At 46.3% G+C, this 17881-nt stretch overlaps 1 protein-coding gene across 20 annotated transcripts in view; it reads right to left on the bottom strand.

Annotated features, from left to right (window-relative positions):
• The window catches only part of CNNM2 (cyclin and CBS domain divalent metal cation transport mediator 2), a 214934-nt gene extending 197819 nt beyond the window's left edge, over positions 1 to 17115 (bottom strand). For 18 of the 20 annotated variants that reach the window (XR_005583213.1, XR_005583214.1, XR_005583212.1 and 15 more), the window contains exon 1: positions 15559 to 17115. Coding sequence is in view for 16 of the 20 variants with exons in the window: in XM_039483020.1 (XP_039338954.1) it covers positions 15559 to 17032 (1474 nt within the window). In the remaining 4 variants the exon portion in view is untranslated. Of the gene's footprint in view, positions 1 to 10418; positions 10507 to 14336; positions 15179 to 15558 lie in introns of those variants that run through there. The other 2 variants (XR_005583215.1, XM_039483030.1) reach the window with 2 other exon arrangements.
• Between the last annotated feature and the right edge of the window lie 766 nt (positions 17116 to 17881).

Below are 17881 nucleotides of genomic sequence, written 5' to 3'. Positions count from 1 at the left end.
CCCTGAAGGCAACAGAAAATATAATAATGCCACTATATAAATCCATGGTACCCACACACCTTGAATATTACATGCAGTTTTAGTCACCCCATCTCAATACACACACACAAATTGGAAAAGGCGCAGAGAAGAGCAACAAAAATGATTAGCGTTCTAAAGTAGCTTCCATACAAGGAGAGATTGAAAAGACTGGGACTGTTCCGCTCAAAAAAAGAGAGACAACTAAAAGGGGATATAATAGAGGACAATAAAATCATGAAAGGTACAGAGACAGTGAATAAGGAAGTGTTATTTACACCTTCACATAATACATGAACCAGGGGCCACCCAGTGAAATTAATAGGCACCAGGTTTAAACAAACATAAGGAAGTCCTTCTTCACACAACACTCAGTCAACCTGTGGAACTCATGGCCCAAGGAACTTGTGAAGACGAATTTGTTAAGTTCATAGAGGATAGGTCCATCAATGGCTATTAGCCAGGACAGTTAGGGAGGCAGTTCCATGTTCTGGGTGTCACTAAACCAACTGCCAGAAGCTGGGACTGGACAACAGGGAATCGATTATTTCCCTGTTCTGTTCATTCCCTCTGAAGCATCTGGTTCCAGCCACTATTGGAAGACAGGATACTGAGCTAGATGGACCATTGGCCTGACTCATTATGGCCATTCTTATGTTCATGTTTGGAAAACATACTTCATCCAGGGTCCCCGAGTGATCTTCAAACAAGTTGCTTTGCCCAACAGTTAAATGCAGCCATCTCTGAAGATGACTGGGCCTGTTTTAGCACTAAGTAGTACAGTTTGGGTTAGAAAATAAATTACTGTATCCCATTGAAACTGCAGGGAGAATTGAGGCAACCAGAATTAGATTAGCCAAACTGACATTGGGACAAGATAGTGGGTTCAACATCACCAGCAAATTACTACCACCACCAAATATTTAGTGTCCACAAGCAGACACGTCCTCTGGTTTAAATCTCATCCAGAAAACAGCACTTTCTGAAGTAGCCAGCAGTTCTTTGGGTAGCCTCCGAGCCAAGTACAATCTGCTTTCTTATAAGGTCACAGCTCAAATTTGTGTGATATACAAGCAAGATAATCCACAAAGTATTTTCCATCAAAAGTCTTTTCAAATCTGGTTGGCTCTTACCAACCTTTAAGAGAAATCTTAATTTCAAGAAAATGTATGTTGCCTCAGCCAAATACAATGAACTGCTTTGCTATCATTTTTTACTGGCCCTTTTACAGAGAAACAGTAACACTAACATGGGTGAAAGACCAAGGTTAGGTCTTTTAAATATACAAGTCTTAATTCAAGAATAGCCAAGACAAGTACTTCAGGACAATAAGTATTTTAATTTCTGATCTGCCAGAAAACCTGATTTTGAGAGAAAGAAAGAGTGTATATATTACATATACACATTATGTAATTTAAGATATACTGGTATTCACCTGGAAGACAGTCATCCTGTGAAATATTCCCTGATCAGTGAGGAAATGGGCCATGCACTTCCTATGAAGTTGTTCTGTTCAATGTGAATCGGCTATGAAAGTTCTGTCTGGTTCCCGGGTACTTAAAAGCAATACAACTGCTCTAACAACTCCCAGGTTAATTAAGGGTCCTCTAGTGTTTTCAAGAGACAGGTGGTCACAAACAAATGAGAAAGCACCTTCAGAACTTCTGCAATAGACTTGCATAAGCAAAAGGAGGAGACAAATTTGAAAGGAAAAAAAAATAAAACCTGAAATCTCTCTAGATCAGGAAGCAGCAAAGAATCCTGTGGCACCTTATAGACTAACAGATGTTTTGCAGCATGAGCTTTCGTGGATGAATACCCACTTCTTCGGATGCAAGCAGTGGAAATTTCCAGGGGCAGGTGTGTATATATAAGCAAGCAAGAAGCCAGGTGACATCAAGGAAGTAAAGATAACATGGTGGCCAGCTACAGAAAAGCAGGGATAAGTTGGTGTCTAGTGCAGAGACTGAAGGATACTACACCGCTACCCTGCTATAACACAATCTGATATAACATGGGTTCGCATATAGCGTGGTAACAGCGGGGCTCCAGTGGTGCTTTAAAAGGTCCAGGGCTCCAGCTGCTGCGGGAAGCCCAGGGCCTTTTAAATCACCGCTGGAGCCCTGCTGCTGCTATGCCGGGGCTGCGGCAGCAGGGCCCGCCAGTGATTTAAAAGGCCATGGGCTGCTGCGGGGAGCCCCGGGCCCTTTAAATCGCCGCTGCTACCCCGAGGCTGCGGCAGTGGGGTTCCGCTGGCGATTTAAAAGGCCTGGGGCTCCCTGTGGCCAGAGCCCCGGGCTCTTTAAATCACTGCTGCAGCCCTCCCATCGCTACCCCGATAGAACGGTGTTTCACTTATAACACGGTAGGGATTTTTGGCTCCCCACAACCGCATTATATCAGGGTAGCAGTATGTTCTGTTCCAAGTATGTCAAGTACAATATTGCAGTGTGAGCTTGGGTCAAAGGATATCACTGTGACCTACATCTTCAAATGCCAAAACTGGCCATTTCATCTGGACTGCCAAGCTGAGAACTGCTTCTTTGCATTGCCAAGAGCTTCTGCCTTAAGAACTTGGCACACTATTTTGTGGAGGATGAGAGAAACTGAAGACTCTGGCAGGCTTGCTGTCCCAGAGCAGTACAGGCTTTGCAGTTGTATTTGGTTTCAGGAAACTCTGAGTTAGAAGGAGTCTTTAGTCATTTCTCTGGCTGCACTCATGCTTAAAGCCTGAGGACCCTACAGATGAGTCTGATCTTCAATATACAAAGCACACATATGCTTCTGGACATCTTGGGCCTCCTGATCTACCCTTTCCCTATGCCACCAGTAACAGCCCTGGTCCATGACTCATTTTTGTATAGTTCCCTTCCTTCTTACACCTCTTTAGGTCCCCTGCCATGGTCTTTGTCCAGTACAGAGGACCCTTCTGTCCTGCTCTTCAGCAGACAGCAGGCTCCACACTAATAAGCTCCAGTTCAACTCAACCCTAGCAGAGCTGAGGGAGAAACTGGATCCCAGTAGCAGACAGATTACTAAAGGGTTAATATTTATGCATACAATACCCAACCAACCAACCAAAACAAAAATCCCACTAACAGATGCACCTGAATTGATCAAGTGACCTTGGCAGGAGCTAGGCTGGACTGGCCAGCTGATTTGGGGCTGTTAGCCATGTGCTGGTTGCTGCAGCTCATTAGCGTTTTGTATTTACGCTACTGTTTGTAACTGGCAGGCTGCAGTTTTGGACCTTATCAAATCCCTGCAAGTGCCAGGTCACGCTCACCAGACATGGCACGGTTCAGAGCACTGCACTGCTCCCATGTCAAGGGCTACTTTTATGAGCTCGATTAGTGGAATTGGGAAGGACTTGAAGTTAAAACTGTAATCAGTCAACACAGGCTAGGAATTGCAACACAGCTTTGGAAATGTCCATCTCAGAGCTCATTTTTTCACTAGCTCACATATTAATGAAACAAACAGTGCTGGGCCCAGACAGATGCACATTCGGCACAACGCTTTATAGATCCTTTAGTCTAGGCCAGCAGTTTTCAAACTTTTTGCATTGAGCCTCCTTTTGAGTTACAATTTATGGTTGCAGCCCCCAACCCAGACAGGCTGAGTGGCCCGCTGAGGTGAGTCGGGGGTAGAGGTGCGCTTCCTCCTCGATCCCCGCCGCATGCAGTTGGCCCAAGCCACCTGGCGTCACCATTCCCCCACCCCAAATGTTCCTGCAAAGCCCGTCGGGGGGGACCCCACAGTTTGAAAACTTCTGGTCTAAGTCTACGATATGCAACCCCACTGAATTTAAATGCCAACTGATGCCTTAACATTAATGTACAATGCAGACTGTTTAGATGAGGTGGGATTTCAAATTCTCAAGATCTTAATTCCTTTAACATCAGCACTGGAGGGGGGAAAAAAAAAAAAAAATAAAACTTAGCAGAATGTCTGCTTCCCAAATGGAGAAAGAGCAACATCAACACCAGCTATTCAACAACATATAGACTACGCTGTAATCTTCTAAATAGGCTAAAGTTTTTAGAGCTGGCAATATAATCTCTGCAATGTACCAAGCTAAATCAGCTAGTCATCTCCACCATGTCGCATATTTCAAAGAAATTCAACAAAGATTTAAATGCAAACCACAGCCTGCTCAGCGAGATGTGAAAGGGTTAAAACTACCTCATTTATGATGGTGGCCCATATTGCCAAGTGGAAGGATTGCTGATGAATTCCACTGTAATCAGGTAAATGCTAATGGTTCTGAGAGCATTTCAGTGGAAGAACTCCAATATACTAGGCTGACAGAGGGGCCATTATTTGCCCCACGCCCCTGTTTTAGTACACAGTATTAAAGGTTGATAAGAGTTGATAACGTAAGAGTTTCTCAAGCTCTTATTCCTTCTATCATATTCTTCCCCAGGGATCTTGTGGTAAAGATAATATGTGATTATACAGTGAAAGATTATCACTCTGCATATGCACAACAGAGTCAAATTAAGGTTGCACAATAACCCTTAATTCTTGCATTTTGTAACTTCTAAGTGCTTGACTTTCCACTCAATAGTTTTTTTAACATAGGTTGCCTGTGCGTAATTTTCTAGTTTTTGAAAAATGCAAACTGAAAAAAACAAATCCCATCATGTGGCACCATTTTGACACTAGATGGTTCATCAATAGAGTTGGAACCATCAGCTCAAGTGCCAGAATCCTTCAGTGGACCTAATGGAGTACTGACAGAAGGTGACCACTTACTCCCGCTATGTGAACCAGCAAAAGAGTGGGATGGGGCACTATCAATGGGTTTCACAGCTCTGTGCTGACAGCGGAGGAATGGCAAGACTCAGGAATCTTGGGTACCATTCCAGGCTTCAGAGAGGAATTTGCTCTTGTACTCAGACACTTCAGCCTATTCCCCCCCCACACACACACACCTATCTCAACCCATTCCATCCCATCCCCTCCAACCTGTCCCCAGACAAGCCCTGTCTCTTTGCTCACACCCTCACCCACTGTCTCCTACAGTTTTGTCCTCAGTCTCATTTTCCCACCTCATCGATCCTCAGCCAATCTGTATCTCGCTCACCACAGCCTCCAGCTGCGTTCTACTGCCCACACCTCCTGCTTCCGTTCCCCCCCACCCCCAAAGGCTCTTTTTCCTAAACTCTTTGCCCAAGAGTGCCAGCTCTCCCCAGACACCTTGACTCCTTGTCAGAGCTGTCTTCCTTCCCCCATCCCACCTCCTTGCCCATCCATCCTAGACTCCCCACCCTGGCTCCCAGTCCCAGTCTCCTTGCCCATCCAGTCCCAATCCCAGCCTCCACACTCACCCAACTCTTAGTCCATTTTCCCTCCTGCTCTACGAGCCTCCAGTCCCCACCTCACAGGCTCCTTGTCCCAGCCTACTAACCAGGTCCACCTCTTGTCCTCTACACTTTCAAATTATGTAGCTTACTCCTCCACACTGCCTGAGTCCAGCAGAGGGATCACTACAAGCACAGGAGAGACAGGTTCCCTGATCAGTTCAAGTGCCCAGCCTCAGCTCTGGTCACTGCAGCTCAGACCTGCAACTGCAGGAAAGTCCTGCCCAGCCCATCGAGGACAGAATATTTACGCAATTTAGCTGCAAAGCTCAAGCAAGCCTCTCCTTAGCATGTGAGAGCTGCAAATTTTCAATGACTGCCTTATAACATTCCAAGAGGACAGTGCAGCGGATTCAAATTAAGCGACTATGGGTTTGGACTACAGAATACTTTTAGACGTAACTACATTTAAATTTGACTGTGCTTCAGTTGTAGCCACTCGAGTCCATGGACACTACCCGCTGCCATGTTCCAAGGGTGTAACTTTTTTGTAATCCATATCAGCCTGCTGGAGCCTGGAAATTAAGATCAGCCTATTCATAGCACTCCTGTGTGCCCATCTTTATTACATCTTCTATTCTATTGCACTAAGGCCTCTGAGACCTCAATAGGCAAAAGACACATATTTTATCTTTACTAGGGGAAAAAAAAAAAAAGATGAAACAAAAAATGAGTGGAGATTTTCATTCAAGTCATAGAAATGAAAGGACAAGATGTAAAGTGTCCTATTTAATACATACATGACCCAGATCATCATATTGCCAGAGAGACTTCTGTCCCATCCTTCAACATGGTTATTCAGAGACTCTGAACAAAGCTTCAAATATCAACAGTACATATGAGATATATTCATGGGAAAGAACACCTCTCACAGCCTCAGGTTGCAGTGTGGCTTACAGGCAGCCAACTAAGTCAGGCTGGAGTGGGACAGTGGAGTAGTCTACTCTGCAAGTCTCCCTCTCCTTCCATTCTCAATTGCATGTTCCACCCCTTTGCGTCAGCTATTGTGGCTATTCTTCCACCAGTACATAAGGGATTGAAGTAAGTAACTGCTGTTAATATTAAACAGATGTTCTATGCAGAAGCATCAATAGAAAAAAAATAGACTGTCAAACTACACAGTGGAGTCATCTTGCAGTTGTGAGTTATATTCTTTGCTACTGTACAAGGAGACCAAGTATTGCCATGCTCCAATTCGTGGCCCTCATCATTTCAAGGCAAAGCAAATATCTTTGGAAATGCCTCTCTCTTGCCCTTTAAGTGTGGCCACCAGTAACCTAACCATGGTCATGCTGTAAGGACTTGCCACTGACATCAGTTATTTGGATGCTCCTGATCTCCAAGACAAAGGTCAGTTCCAAGACAAAGAAAGTGACTGACAAAAATGGTATCTGGCATGATGGTCCATCAACAAGGAAGGGACATTAGCCTGTCAATAAATGCAGAATGTCCTACTTTGAATTTCCACCTGAGGCATTAGTCACGTTTCCCTGATTTGTTTCACAAACAGGCTCTTATAAAAATGTTCATCTCACATACATTTGCTGTTAACAAATCAACACTCCTTAGTGAGGAAGTGAACAGCTATTCATTACATTAGACAGTAGAGACTCAAGACAGAAGACAGAAAGACATGCAGAGTTTGAAAAGACTGACTGAGAGTGACTCCTTAGGGTGTTGGGTGAGGGGACAGAACCTGTTACTTATTATCTAATCAATTAGTTCTTTCAGCCATGAGAGCTGACATGTTTTTACACCTGTGCTTAGCACTGATGGCTAGGGAAGGAGGAGCCAGACAGAAACCCGGTTAATTCCCCAGCTGAAGTGCAGACTCACTACCATCTGCTTCGCTGGAGGAATGTAAGCGTTTGCAGACTTCATAAACAAGTGCAGGAACAAACAGGTGACTGCTTGTTCCATCTGAGTGCAGACCCATCAAGTTACTGATCATTTGTAAATTCAGAGAAACCTGTGAATGTCACTGATTCAAATCTCAGCTGTTCAAGGAAAGTTTTTTAAAGCTGCCAATTTGCTTAAACCTCTCCCTAGTAGTCTCCTAATCTGGACCTGATGCCCCATATCACTTCTGAGCAGAACCTGTACCTGTGATTCTGATATGCGGAGGCATGAAAGGGAGGACTGACTCAAAACAGCACACTCCCCTCTTTCCCTAGGGCCTGCAGAAGCCTCGCAACAAGGTGGGGGATACATACATGTTTGGAAGACAGGAAAACTGGTGAGTGCTCCCCAACATGTTCTTCTACTCCCCACACTACCATGCCAGAGCAAGTTCTGCCTGCAGCAACCCATATCTTCCCTCTATACAGTGTGGGAACAGGCACATGGCCCCAAGGAGTCCTGCAAGTCTAGCAGCAGCTGAAGCCTCTGGCAGCACAGTAACTGCAAGAGCTATTCTGTCAGAGAGACATAAGAACGGCCATACTGGGGGTCAGACCAATAGCCCGTCTAGCCCACTATCATGTCTTCCAACAGTGGTCAATGCCAAATGCTTCAGAAGGGATGAACAAAACAAACAGGCAATCAAGTGATCCATCCTCTGTCATCCACTCCCAGCTTCTGACAGTCAGAGGCGAGGGACACCCACAGCATGAGGTTGCATCCCTGACCATCTTGGCTAATCACCTCTGATGGACCTATCCTCCATGAAATGATTTAATTCTTTTTTGAACCTAGTTATACTTTTGGCCTTCACAACATCCCCTGGCAACGAGTTCCACTGCATGACTGGGCGTTGCATGAAGAAGTACTTCCTAGCCCGCAAAAGCTTAAGCTCAAATACATTTGTTAGTCTCTACGGTGCCACAAATAGTCTGTATCAGCAAAAAGAACGAGGAGTAACAAGGCTACCACTCTGAAACCTACTTCCTTTTTGTCTGTTTTAAACCTGCTGCCTATTAATTTCATTGGGTGATCCCTGGTTCTTGTGTTATATAAAAGAGTAAATAATACATTCTCTACACCATTCATGATTTTATAGACCTCTACCATAACCTCCCTTAGTTGTCTCTTTTCCAAGATGAAAAGTCCCAGTCCTTTTAATCTCTCCTCATATGAAAGCTGTTTCACACCCTTAATCATTTTTGGTGCCCTTCTCTGTACCTTTTCCAATTCTAATATACATCTTTTTTGAGATAGAGTGATCAGTACTGCACTCAGTATGCAAGGTGTGGGCATAACATGGATTTATACAGTGGCATTATGATATTTTCTGTCTTACTATCCCTTTCCTAATGGTTCCTAAAATTCTGTTAGCTTTTTTGAACGCAGCTGCATATTGAGTGAAGGTTTTCAGAGAACTATCCACAATGACTCCAAGGTCTCTTTCTTGAGCGATAACAGCTAATTTAGACCCCCATCCTTTTGTATGGCAAGAGGCAGTTTGGTGCCATGTGGCATTTGCCCCTCATATAGATCTCAGTCTGGGGCTAGAAGCAAGAGGAGAGAAATCTGCAGTCTCAGAGTGCTAAAAGCCTCCCATTTCATGGAGGCAAATTCCCCCCAAATAAAACATTTCACAAACTCCAAACTGAGCCTCCGTATTTCCACTTCTTTATGCAGATTATTGCCTCTATAACAGGCAACTTTAATTTACATTGTTTTCCAAGAAACAGTTTTACAAGCTTCTTATAATCTCCATGGGGGATTTATTCAGATTCTTCTCTTATTCAGGCCTATGACCACAACATCAATCAAGAAACTGCACAGAAGAAACAGACCCTAGTGGGTTATCTGGTAGAAAACTGACATTTCACACCTATTAGTCAAAGCCTGTCCATGTGAGAAATTATAAATTACAGTTTGGCTTGATTGGAGCTCATTTTCTGAATCACACTTCTGTCACTTAAAAAAAATTAGGAAAAATAACTGCACAGTTTTGAGCTATAGCTACATCAAAGAGGTACCTAACTTGAGTGTAAACAGAGTGAATTTCTGACATGATCTACTGTCGCATGAACTGAAGACAAGGAAAATACATAGTTTTGCATCCTTATGGCTCTAATCATCCACTACTCTACCCTTCCAATAGAGAAGACAGCTAAAGTAGAATCCTGATGCACTTACATTAAGAACATACCCCTATATATTATATAGTCCCGTGCACCAGGTAGAGCCTAGACTAGGAACATGGGTATCAAACGTATGCACTACTGAGAGACAAGATGTCTAGTATGTGAAACCAAGCACAACTCCTAGATCACTGTTAAATCTGACATGAGTTCCAGGGAGGGGAAAATTCTCAGGGTCCAGATTAATTAGTACTGATTTTAATGAGGATTCAAAACACTTTCTAGAACTGCTTTTAAATATGAAAACAAATGTAAGAGCTGCATTGCTTCAGAACTGCAACACACAGTTACCTTGCATTACCACGATATTTATGGAGCAGGTTATTCACTCCCCACTCTGATCTTTATTATAATGTAGTAGCAAATAGATAAAACAAGATCAAAACACAAGATTCAAAGTCCCCAGATCTCCTACTGTAGCAGATATAAAGAAACTGATTGAGAAACTGCTGCATACCAGAGCTGTAAAGGGCACCAGGAAAGCTGCTGTACAATGGTTCATGTTAAGTGTGCCAGTTTTACACTATTAGTATTACAACACAATTCTTGCAGCTTTGGCATGCAGGGAGCTAGAAATAGAACACTTTGGATTTAGGATCATACATGCAAACATCAGCCAGCAAACAGAAACAGCAAGAAATGCCAGATAGCATTCAGCTAGGGCCTAGGGAAACAGTGTCACTAAAAACTTGTCAACTGGGAAAGGGATGCAAGTGGAGAGATGTCCACTAGGTTCTTTGCAAGACATCCACTAGGTTCTTTCCCTAATTCACTTCCCACTGTGGATTCTAGGCCACTGATTCAGCTCCTTGTATGCTACATTCCCTCGCTCCTCCTTACAGCAACAGAGCCGATACCAATACAGAGTAGAGTTATTCCAGTCTATGGGACCTACCCTCCCATTCCTGAACTACATTCTCCATTAATAGTAACAAGTGTTACATACATACGCATGCCCTTCTTCCTGTGCACTGACAAAAGTAGTTAGGTCCCCTATGTCTACGGGAGAGGCCTCAATTTGTATTGTATTCTTTCTAAACAAACAGGGAGAGAGAGAGAGAATGATGAGCTAAAACAGTGTGTGCAAGTCACATACAGAAGGATCTGACAGCAGTTATTCAGTCTCTTGTAGACAAGAGCAAACTTCCATTTTCACAAGCTTTTTTTGAAACCATCCTTCTGCTTACTATTTTGTAAGCAACGTTTATTCATACTCTAAGATGTTAAATGAGAGTGGGTGGTGGTACAGCTCCATTTGTTTCATATTTTTAATTACACTCAAAACATTATAGAATTATAATTTGCTCAGCACCACACCATACAGGAGCATAGCCCAGAGGTCAGATGAAGTATAAAGCCATCAATTCCTCTTCCAAAATAATCAGGGGCATATACCCCACAAGGACCCAGTGCAGGTGAGTTTTTCCAGCTTTTCCTTGTAAGTTTCCACTCTGTTGTTCAGCTTAGAAATGGGGGGGGGGAGGAGATCCATCTAAAAGTTTCCATCTTCAATCCCTGTCTGACAGACTAATGTGTTTTCAGAGAAAACAGGTCATTTCTTTACCAATTTAAGTACTCACTCTATGACAGCACTGTAAAATTTACAAGCCCATGACAAGAAATTGTGGACAGCATATGGGGAGGGGAAGGAAGGGGATGATTAAGATATTATAAGCTTTCTACGGTGCTGGAAATGAATGAAGTGCAGGATAGTAAAATGTTCTCCTTAAAATGAACTAAACTCCCACGAAAATGTGCAAGTTTCCCCTAGGGAAGTGTTCCTCAAAAGGTTCTGACTTTTGCAAGAATTTCCCAAACCTATCAGGCAAGTTAGCAGATGTTTGCGCTAGTTTCAAAGGGCACAAAAGAAGCACTTCATCTCCATCATATCTATGCTTCAACAGGAACCTGGGTTAGGACAGAGCTGGTATTTTAAGGAAACATTTCGGGGGTGGGGGGCGGAGGTCAGTTTGAAATGGAAAAAGCATTAACACCATGGCTTAGCTACACAACGAAATTGACAGGCATATCTACTCTGTAATAGTTTAGCTATTCCAAAGTAACTCCGCCATATTCCAGAAAAGTCACTTATTTCAGAACATAAGAACGGCCAAACTGGGTCAGACAAAAGGTCCATCTAGCCCAGTGTCTGTGTTCCAATAGTGACCAATGCCAGATGCTTCAGAGGGAATGAACAGAACAGGCAATCATGGAGTAATCCATCACCTGTCATCCACTCCCAGCTTCTGGCAATCAGAGGCTAGTGATACCCAGACCATGGGGTTGCATCCCTGACCATCTTGGCTAATAGCCATTGATGTTTCTATCCTCCATGAACTTATCCAATTCTTTTTTGAACCCCGTTATACAACACCACCACTTGGCAACAAGTTCCACAGGCTGTGTGTTGTATGAAGTACTTCCTTCTGTTTGTTTTAAACCTGCTGCCTATTAATTTCATTGGGTGACCACTGGTTCTTGTGTTATGTGAAGGAGTAAATAACACTTCCCTATTCACCTTCTCTATACCATTCATGATTTTATAGACCTCTATCATATCCCTCCCCTGCCCCCCATCTCTTTTCCAAGCTAAAAAGTTCATCTTTTTTAATCTCATCTCATATGGATGCTGTTCTATACCCTTAATCATTTTGTTGCCCTTCTCAGAGTAGAGTGTTTGCATGGGGGAGTTATTTTGGAATACCTGTGTGACGCTGTATGGAATCTGGGGGACACTATCACTGATATCATTATTGCAAAATAGCAAGGAATCTGACCAGATATGCCCTGTAAAATATCTGTGAAAATGTTGTGATTTGCAAAGTATGATCATCTTGTTTATATGTTTGTATCACCTTTGCATTATGAGTTACAGATATGTACGGTATATCTATATTTCCAAACTTGCGCTGTGTTTCTGGGTGACACCCCCAGACAGATTGGCATCAGCACTAGGCCTGCTTGATGGCCCATCAAGGGACATCAGCTGTACAATGAACCCATTGAAAGGAGCCAAGGACTACACCTTATGACTCAGCAAGGCATGCAGGGGCTTGCCTATAGACAGAACTCTAAGGCCTTTCAATGCCATGTGCTATGAGTTTGTGCTTGAAACAAAGCAAGTACCAGACACATGACAAAAGGGCTATAAAGGGCAGCTGCATCATCTCAAGTTTGTCTTCAGTCCTGCTTCTTAACTTTGCTACAAACTGAATCTCTGCACAAAAGGACTGAATGACCCATCCAAGCTGCGGATGTTTTCCAGAGGGACTTTCAAGCCAGCAAACTCACCAATACTGCTAAGAACCTGATATACGGACTTTGAAGTCTTTTTAGGTATGTGATTGCTTTACCATTTAACAACTCTCTTCTTGTTCTTTTTTCTTCATAATAAACCTATAGATTTAGACAGTAAAGGATTGGCTGGCAGCGTGGTATTTTGGGTAAGATCCAAACCTATACTGACCTGGTAGGTGGCTGACCCTTCGGGGTCAGAAGAACATTTTGTATAGGTGAGCAGAGTTATTTAAATAACTTCTCATTGTACTGGACCTATGTGCTGACTGTGAGCCATAGAACTAGAATGCAATACAGGGGGCTGTGAGATTTCATTTTTGCTTCTTGATAACCAATGTGGGGGATCAGAAGCACAGTTTGTGACTGGTTGGGGGAGTTTAACTTCAGTGTTACCCACCAGTCTTGGGAGTATCTGCCCTGACCTTGGCATTTCCAGTGAGGGCTGCTCTAGGCACACTGGATCACAACCTGTGCTGGTTAATTTCCCCATGTATACAAGTCCTCAGGGACTACCATGGAAAGATCTTCAGAGTACATGCATAAGGGAAACAAAAGATACCTATTTTATCATAATCCCCATGCAGGGCCGGCTTTAGGCCAATTCCACCAATTCCCCCGAATCGGGCCCCGTGCCTAAGAGGGCCCTGCGCCCAGTGAGAATCTCTTCCCTGGCTAGAGACCCCTTTTTAATTTTTACTCACCTGGCGGCGCTCTGGGTCTTCGGCAGCACTTTGTCGGCGGGTCCTTCAGTGCCACCGAAGACCTGGAGCGAGTGAAGGACCCGCCCCCGAAGTGCCACCGAAGACTCGGAGCACCGCCCAGTGAGTACAAGCCCCACATGTTTTTTTACATTTTTTTTGTCATCCCTGTCAGAGCCTCGTCGAAACTATTCGAATTGGGCCCCGCACTTCCTAAAGCCGGCCCTGTCCTCATGAATCACAACAGGGAATATCTGGTCACCCACACTGGAAGGGCTGAAATTCTCAAATCTGCTTCTCCCAACAACCAAACAAGAAAACCCCTGCTAGCAGAAATCTAGTGGAATTTTGACTCCTTCAGTAAGAGAAACAGAGGTTTCAAAGTCATTCTGACTCCTTGATACACACACCACTACTCAACCAAATTTAAGACCATGTGACCCTGACCTTAAGTCAAGCAACTAAAGAAGACTGAATGACCTTATAGAAAAGAATACTATTGCTAAGAAATGTGAAATCAATATTAACACGCCAAGAATTAAGTCTTGAAGCTAGACAGCACATAATTCAATTTCCCAAAGCTCTTTTACACTAGAGAATCTACAAGTCAAAGAGTCAGGAGACAGGTGAGTCTCTGAGTCTCCCTTGCCCCTTGATCAGCTCCAAAACAACTGGTAGGAAGTGGACTGTAAAGCTTCAAATTACTAGCTCAATTAGGCCAGGTGAACAAACAAGGCACTTACTAATGTTTACTAACTAAGATAGCCCATTTATTTTTAATCAAAAGGAAATCCAAAATTTGCAGCTTATGTAGTCCGCCTTTAAACCCCAGTAACTGGGTTAAATTAGAAGTCAAAACATAGGGATCATTTAAAGCTTAGCACACAAATCAGATGCTGAACAGAAATTTAAATGGCAGAGCTTATTGCCTAGAAAAATCCTAGGTGCAATTTACAGAGTTCATCTAAAGTGCAGGAGTTACCATGAGAAAAGGTTAACTCTAATATTCCCCTATTTACCTGGGCATAGTGCTCCAAGGAGCTCCTCCTTTAGTGAGGTTATCTCCCAGTGACTGAACTTTTCAGTAGTACTTTGATCACAGCTCCCAGGATATGACAGAGTTCAGGCGATCCACACTGCTGAGTTTCCTAGCAAGGGTCTCCACAAACACGCAATTAATTTGGAACTTCATTTCCCAGCCCTTTGGAAAAATTTCCCTACACAATGTAAGCAGCCGCTCTATTACTTTACAGAGGAACAGAGCTGAAACTTGCTGCTCCGCCATTGTTTACGACAAAAGAAATCCAAAACAGAAATACAGATGTTTCTGCCGGGAGAGCTCATCCCACAACTAAGGCAAGACTGGAAATTCCTGGGCTAAATGTTACAAAACTGCAGCGTAGCTTTGATCCAACATTTAGACAACCAACACACATGCTATGCCACACACCAGGATGTGTTGTTCAGTAAGGATTGTGTATACAAACGGCTCAGTTTGTGGTTACTGGACAAAGGACATGGCAGGGGGAGTGTGTGTGTGGGAGGGGTTGTTAACCCTGGCATGTGGCATTAACAAGCAAGTAAAATATAAATTGTAAGAAACGTGCAAAAAGCCCTGAGGCTATTCATGAGATACAGACCCTAAACGTGAATCAGATCAGCTGGACGAACTAACACAAACAAGCATGGCACCGAAATAGCCCAGCTGAATCTATGAATGAAGTTTAAAAGCCTTGTTTATCTCAGCACGTGTGTGCAAAGCCCGGAAGATATTAGGGATCTACAGCAGCAACCCAATTTCCTTACTCTCAGACTAACTGAAGGAGAGTGTGGACCACAAAAAATTTGGGGGGGGGGGGTTAGGGGTTGCAGAGCCACATCAGCAGAGCTCCTATATGTGGACAAATAAATGGGGAGGCAGAAACAGGTTTACCAGAAGGAGCCCCACATCTATGCAGATCCACACATCAGCCTTTAGGGCAAGGGGGATGGACAAATGCCCATCTGCCACATACCCCTCTACTCTCAGCCCAGCTTGCTAGGGTGGGTAGCCACAGATGCCCCAGCCCCCCAAACGCCCCATGGCCCCACCTTTCTTGAACTCCTCCAGCATGGCATCAAGCTTGGTATCGTTGAAGACAAAGTGCAGTGGGTGGCTGTAGAAGCGAGTGATCGTCTTGAGCGGGGTGCAGTCATCTGGGTCCACAAAGGCCAGGTCCTTGACGAAGAGCAGGTCCACAATGTTGGAGCGGTCACGCTCGAAGACGGGGATGCGAGTGTAGCCACTCTCCATGATCTCAGACATGGTGCTGAAGTCCAGAACAGCCTCAGCAGCGATCATGAAGCAGTCTCGGAGTGGGGTCATCACATCCTCCACTGTCTTGGTGCGCAGCTCCAGCGCCCCTTGGATGATGTTAAGCTCCTCCTTGACCAGATCGTTGTAAGGGTCGGTGATCCGCAGCATCTCAAGCAGCTTCTCGCGGTTGTAGACGGTGCCGATCTCCTGGCCCAGCACACAGTCCAGCAGCTTGCTGACAGGGTAGGAGGCTGGGAAGGTCATCATCATGAAGAACTTGGTGAGGAAGATGGTGTTGGCACCCACGGCCAAGCCATGACGGGAGCAGATGGCCTGCGGCACGATCTCGCCGAAGATGACGATGCCGATGGTGGAGACCACGACGGCCACCAGCCCGGAGCCGGCGATGTCATCCAGCAGGATGGTGAGGGTGGTGTTGACCAGCACGTTGCCCAGCAGCAGGGAGCACAGCAGGTAGTTGCCCTGGCGGCGCACCGGCTCGATGCGCTTGGCGTAGTTCTTCTCCTTGTCGGTGCCGCAGTTCTGCACGATGCGCAGCTCCATGGGGTCCAGAGCCATGAGGCCCAGGTTGAGGCCGCTGAACATGCCCGAGAGGCAGAGGAGCAGGGAGATGAAGATCACCTGCAGCCAGAAGGGCAGCAGGAACTTCTTCTCCTCGCCCACGATCACCTTCGTGTCCTCGCCGTCGTGGTAGACCCAGGTGGTCTCGGGGCCGGCGGCCTCCAGCGCGGCCGGGCGCGACACGCACAGGTAGTAGGACTTGCTCTTCTCGGTCTTGCGCAGGGGCTTGATGTCGATCTCGATGATGCCCGAGGTGCGGCGCTTGAGCACGATGTGCGGCTGGATGATGATGTCCGAGGTGCGGATGCCGCAGCGCTGCGGGGAGCTGCTCTCCCGCGGCCCGTCCTCCTGCTCGGCCGGCGGCCGCCCGCCCGCCCGCTGCTCGTGCTCGGTGAAGGCGATGCGCTTCCAGGTCTCGTTGTTGATGTTCTGCCCGTAGACCCGCAGCTTGACCCGCGTCCGCTCGCTCACCCGCAGCGCGCCCCGCTGCATGAAGGAGACGTCGTCCGTGTCCTCCAGCCGCAGCCCGATGATCACCGTCTCCTCCGCCTCGCCCGGCGCCCCGCTGCCCCCGGCCGGGGGCTGCTCGCCCCAGCAGCCGCTGAGGAGCAGCAGCAGCAGGACCCGCGCCCCCCGGCCGCCCCCCGCCATGTTCCGAGCGGGCAGCGCGGCCGAGCCCAGCGCCATGTTTAGTCAGGGATCAGAACCGCCGGGGCCAAACATAGCGGGACGGCAGCATCCCCCGGCGGCGGCAGCGGCTGCCCGCGAGAGCTGACAGGCGCCGACTGCCGGGCCCTCAGGGGAGCCGCTTCAAGCCCTATCCCAGGGACGGAGCCGGCAGCGCGCGCGGCCAATCAGGGCAGGCACGGGACCCAGACGCCGTCCCCCAGCCAATGCCGAGGCGGCAGGGGCGGGGCCCTGCTGAAGCCTGCCCCACCCCCTCCCCGCTGGGTTTCCAACCGGCGAGCGCGTGACTCTTGTGTGTACGAGGAAGGGAGAGGGGCGTGGCTACCGGAACTCTGCGAGCCAATGGAAGAGAGTCTCTGCCTCAGGGGGCGGGGACTAACCAGCGAAGGCGCGCGCTCTGCCGCGGGTCTGTGCCCAGGTGGAGCTGGCGCGTGCTTGCAGTGCTCTGCACGTGGACATGGTAGCACCGGGGCCCAGGCAACCACCTGCTGCCAGACCGTCGCCTTCGGCAACGCCTCTTTAGACGGGTCTGGAGCTTGAGCGCATCTATCAATGCTTCATGCATTCGCCTGTGCAAGCGTGCATCCGTCCGTGCACCACGCCGCTCCATTCACACTATGGAACATGCACAGACCTGCACAACCTTTGCAGCTGAACATGGAACACGAGCATCTCCGTGCATGTGCGCCTACAATGCATCCAACTGACTGTGCAATTTAGTGATGCATCCACCTGTGCATGCAGGTACTAGATGCTTCTGCTTGTGCATGCATCTATAAATCCATCTCCTTAACCAACTCTTTATTTACACTGAGATAATACACACGGCCTTTACTGACCTCCCCGCCT

This window comes from Mauremys reevesii, linkage group 7 (assembly GCF_016161935.1).
Source record: "Mauremys reevesii isolate NIE-2019 linkage group 7, ASM1616193v1, whole genome shotgun sequence".
Classification (NCBI taxonomy): Eukaryota; Metazoa; Chordata; order Testudines; family Geoemydidae; genus Mauremys; species Mauremys reevesii.
This window is presented reverse-complemented; position numbering and strand designations above follow the sequence as displayed.